Here is a 4,290-nt window from a genome sequence, read left to right as displayed (position 1 = left end):
GAAATCAGTTACATGACATAATTTGAACGTTTGCATAATTCAAATATTACAAAAAAAAAAACACATCATTTCAATAATGCAACCAGTTACACACGCAAAAAAAAAAACACTCTGCATAATAATTTATCGTGGAACCTGGAAATTAGATCTTAATTTACATAAATGAAACCTATTACATGGTATATTTTGAACATTTGTTAAAATGCATTCACTAACGTAACCAATTACATTTGAATATTAATAAAGAAACAACACTAAAAATTATGTTGTGCTATATTGCAGATATGGAATCCATAATGACATTGATTCATTTTGGAGGAAAATGGAAAGATAGATATCAGTATGATGACTACACCATGACTGGATTGATAATACCAACAAATTGTTCTCTAAAAAATTCAGTTCATTTAGTGAAAACTGAGATAAAATGCAATATTCCAAATATTGAGCTGAGTTAACAGTTATCACCAGGTATGCCACCAATGAAATTACTCAATAACAATTCAGTCCTATTCTACATTGAGCTGAAAAAGAAGCAAAATGCAGTAACAGAGTTACCACTATGCATCACCACTTTTGATCAAACAATAGCTGAAACTATTGAACACAATATATATGAAGAAACACAAATACAGAACACAGATCTAGAAATGCTAGTTCTTCAACTAAACAACCAGCAATCAGCTACAGAGTTACAATATGACGAAGCAACCTGCACGACAAATAACCAGGTACAAACCTTCCCAAACATTACAGACATAGCTGATAATGTAGCAGATTTTATCATAGAGAGAACAAAAGAAAACAAAAGAAAAAGAGAAGAAGATACAGAAATTATAACTGATCATAAAGTTTCAAAGTTGAAGAAGGTCAGATTTATAAGGACAAAAAGCTCTTGAAATTTGCTCTATGTTATTATGCTATGATCCACAACATCCGATTCAAGACAAAAAGATCTGAACCGAGAGAATACCTGGTAACTTGTGTGGATGACAATTGTAACTGGTTACTTAGAGCTTCAAAGTTCAGGAAAACAGAAACATTTAAAATCAGAAAGTGTGTAAAAACTCACACCTGCTCCTTGGACATCATTATGGAAGACCACAGGCGGGCAAATTGCAATGTGATTGGAGAACTAATAAGAACAAAATACATGTCAATAAAGAGAATACACACACCAAATGACATAATCAGTGACATGCTAGATGATTATGGTGTTTCGATGGGGGTATCAAAAGGCATGGAGAGCAAGAGAAAAAGCTTTAGAATTGGCAAGAGGAAACCAAGATGATTCATACCAAAAATTTCCCATCTACCTTCACATGCTAAAAGTCTCGAACCCAGATACAATAACGCACCTGGTTACAGAAAATAAAGATCACTTCAAATATATGTACCTAGCATTTGCAAATTCTATCAAAGGACGGAAACACTGTAGGCCACTGATTGTGATAGATGGAACTTACTTGAAGACATCATTTGGAGGAACTTTATTCACTGCTTCAACAATGGATGCTAACAACAACATATTTCCATTAGCCTTTGGAATAGAAGACTCTAAAAATGATTCATCATGGTTATGGTTTTTCACAAAGCTAAAGGAGACATATGGAAAAAGAGAAGGTATTGTTTTCTGTTTTTTATTCTTATTTAAACAAATTAAACACATAAAATAAACTGTTTAATAATAATTCAGCAATATAATAGTAAAAACAATGTAAAAATAATAGTCATATAAATTAATGAAATAAGTTACTTAATTTTGACATAATAATCAGTTACTTCATCATGATTTTACAAAAAGATATAGCAATCATTTCAGACAGGCACAAAGGCATAGAAAATGCTATAGACAATGTATACCCTAAAGCTTTCCATGGAGCATGCATATTCCACCTGCTAAACAACATCAAAGTCAATTTCGATGTCCATGGGGAGGACCTAAACATAAACTTTGTGAAAGCAGCAAAGGCATACAGGGTACAATCATTTGAGCACTACATGCATGAAATAGACAAGATTGACACTCGCATAAGACCGTATTTACAAACAAAAAAATGGATATCGCACTTGGTCTAAATGCCATGCTCCAACAAGAAGATATACAATGATGACATCAAATATAGTCGAATAGATAAATGATGTATTGAAAGCTGCAAGAACGCTGCCAAGCACTACAATGATGGAAGGCCTTCAAAGTTTAGTTCAAAAATGGGTATGGAAAAATGGTAACGAAGCAAACGGAACATTCACACAAGTAACAACAAATACTGAAACTGTGCTTAGAGAAACTTTATTCGGGCCATCAAAATTTCAAGTAACTAACATATATTCTACACTGAATATTATTTACCAAAATATTCGGTAACCAGTTACTAATAATTACCACAGTAACCAGTTTCTAACATGTATTCCTCTACTAAAATAAACAGGTCTTCCTAGTAAACACTATACTATACCATGTTGTGGTAGAAGACAAAGGAAATTTTCTAGTCAACCAAATGGAGAAAACATGTGAGTGCAAAAGGTTCCAACAAGATGAAATACCGTGTGCACATGCAATAGCAGTATTTGCCAAAACACGGCTAAAAACATATGATTATGTTGTTGATTACAACAAAACTACAACTATGAAAGCAACATATGAGTCAATTGTTCATCAATTGCCAAATGAAAGCGAATGGACACTACCAGAGACTTTAAACAAAATTGTCCTACCACCAAAAACAAGAAAACCACCAGGCCGCCCTAGAAGGAAACGAATCAGATCTAGAGGAGAACCAAAAGTGCAGATTAAATGTGGAAGATGCGTGCAACCAGGACATAATAGAAAAACATGCAAGAATGAACCAATCCCAAACAGCGAAACCCAACAAAGCCAAATAAATTTGTAAATAGTATATAGACTACAATTTCAAATAATTCAATTACTATAATAAAATTGTATCCTAATGTTTTCTACTTCAATAAAAGTACAGACTTTTTAAGCATTTAACATTTTATAATTTTGACACTCAAGTTCCTGGTTACAACACAAGTTATTCAAATATGAAGCCTCAAGTACCTGGTTACAACACATGTTAAAAAAAATAGTTACTATAAATAAATTTAACAAACGACTATATATACATGTAACAAACGACTTAAAAAACTAGTTACATAATCACAAATATTTCACACAAAAAAACATAAATATATCAAAAAAAATTAAAAATAATAAAAATAAAAACTAAAGAAACAGTAACCAGTGACCTGAAATATATGGCTTTCACTATCAAAAACAGAATTAACCGGTTACACCATCCTCATACAAACCTATTTACAAAAAAAAAAATTAACATTTACAAACGAGTTACATAATGAAGTATTTCTTTAAAAAACATTAAAAATTCATGAATAAAAAATTATTATAATTTAACAAAATATATTTAATAAATTAAAAATAAAAAAAATTGTACCCAGTTACCTGTAACATATGACTGATCGTTTCAAACAATACAATAATCAGTTATCCATTAGCACACAAACTTCTCCAAAAATAATTGAAACATATATGAAAAAAAAAACATGAACATAACAATATCTTCAAACTTTTAAAAAAAACCACCAACTCTATTGAAAAAAAAACATACACATTAATATAAAATATAAATAAAAAAAAAACTTTATATTAACCCAAAATGTGAAACCAGTTCTCTACATTGACCAAAAAAAAAGGTACCCAGAAACAAGTACAGTACTAAACCAGAATCCAGTTACAAACCACAACTTCACTTTTAAAAAAAGAAAGAAAAAAAGACAGTCACTAATACAACTTAAAAAAACTACAAAATTGTCTACTTATAATTCTTCTTCCTCTTTGATTTCTTTGATGGAGCATCATCTTCTGTCTTGTACCCACCAATCTGCTTCTTTTTCCCATGACTATACAAGTTAATGGCAAGATAATCGCGATAGGTAGCAACTTTGGCAGCCATGTTCTTTGGGATGTCATCAATCTTCCCATGATAAACAAATCAGCATTCTTGATAACAAATACTCCACAATCACTGGAAAACAAACAAAAAACAACAAATCAAATTATTAAAAACAAACATAATAAAAAAATAAACAACAAATTACAAAAACAAGTTACTTACTTGTCCTCTTGAGAAGGCATGTCTTTGGCAAAGTTAAAATCAATTGGATCCTTCTTCCCAATAGAATATGGACCAATATTCAAGTCCAGATCTTTCCTAGAACCATAAAAATCAAGAAAGTCTAGAAAATATGGTAAAACAACAAAATAAG

At 31.0% G+C, this 4,290-nt stretch overlaps 1 protein-coding gene across 1 annotated transcript; it reads left to right on the top strand.

Moving 5' to 3' along the window:
- The first annotated feature begins 473 nt into the window (after positions 1–473).
- On the top strand, positions 474–2,894 carry LOC133795697 (uncharacterized). Its single transcript, XM_062233153.1, has 5 exons — positions 474–869; positions 1,239–1,623; positions 1,805–1,980; positions 2,135–2,317; positions 2,433–2,894. The coding sequence occupies exons 1-5, from the start codon at positions 474–476 to the stop codon at positions 2,892–2,894; spliced, it is 1,602 nt and encodes a 533-aa protein (XP_062089137.1).
- The last annotated feature ends 1,396 nt before the right edge of the window (positions 2,895–4,290 follow it).

Source organism: Humulus lupulus, chromosome 8 (genome assembly GCF_963169125.1).
Source record: "Humulus lupulus chromosome 8, drHumLupu1.1, whole genome shotgun sequence".
NCBI lineage: Eukaryota > Viridiplantae > Streptophyta > Magnoliopsida > Rosales > Cannabaceae > Humulus > Humulus lupulus.
The sequence above is the reverse complement of the archived record's forward strand: the minus strand, read 5'-3'. Positions and strand labels throughout refer to the sequence as shown.

Bases quoted from the DNA above. Each gene is read 5' to 3' on its own strand.
- LOC133795697 (XM_062233153.1), top strand. From the start codon at position 474: ATGCCACCAATGAAATTACTCAATAACAATTCAGTCCTATTCTACATT. The intron at 870-1,238 runs GTCAGATTTATA...GGGTATCAAAAG, and splicing joins AAGTTTCAAAGTTGAAGAAG to GCATGGAGAGCAAGAGAAAA. The intron at 1,624-1,804 runs GTATTGTTTTCT...TTTTACAAAAAG, and splicing joins GACATATGGAAAAAGAGAAG to ATATAGCAATCATTTCAGAC.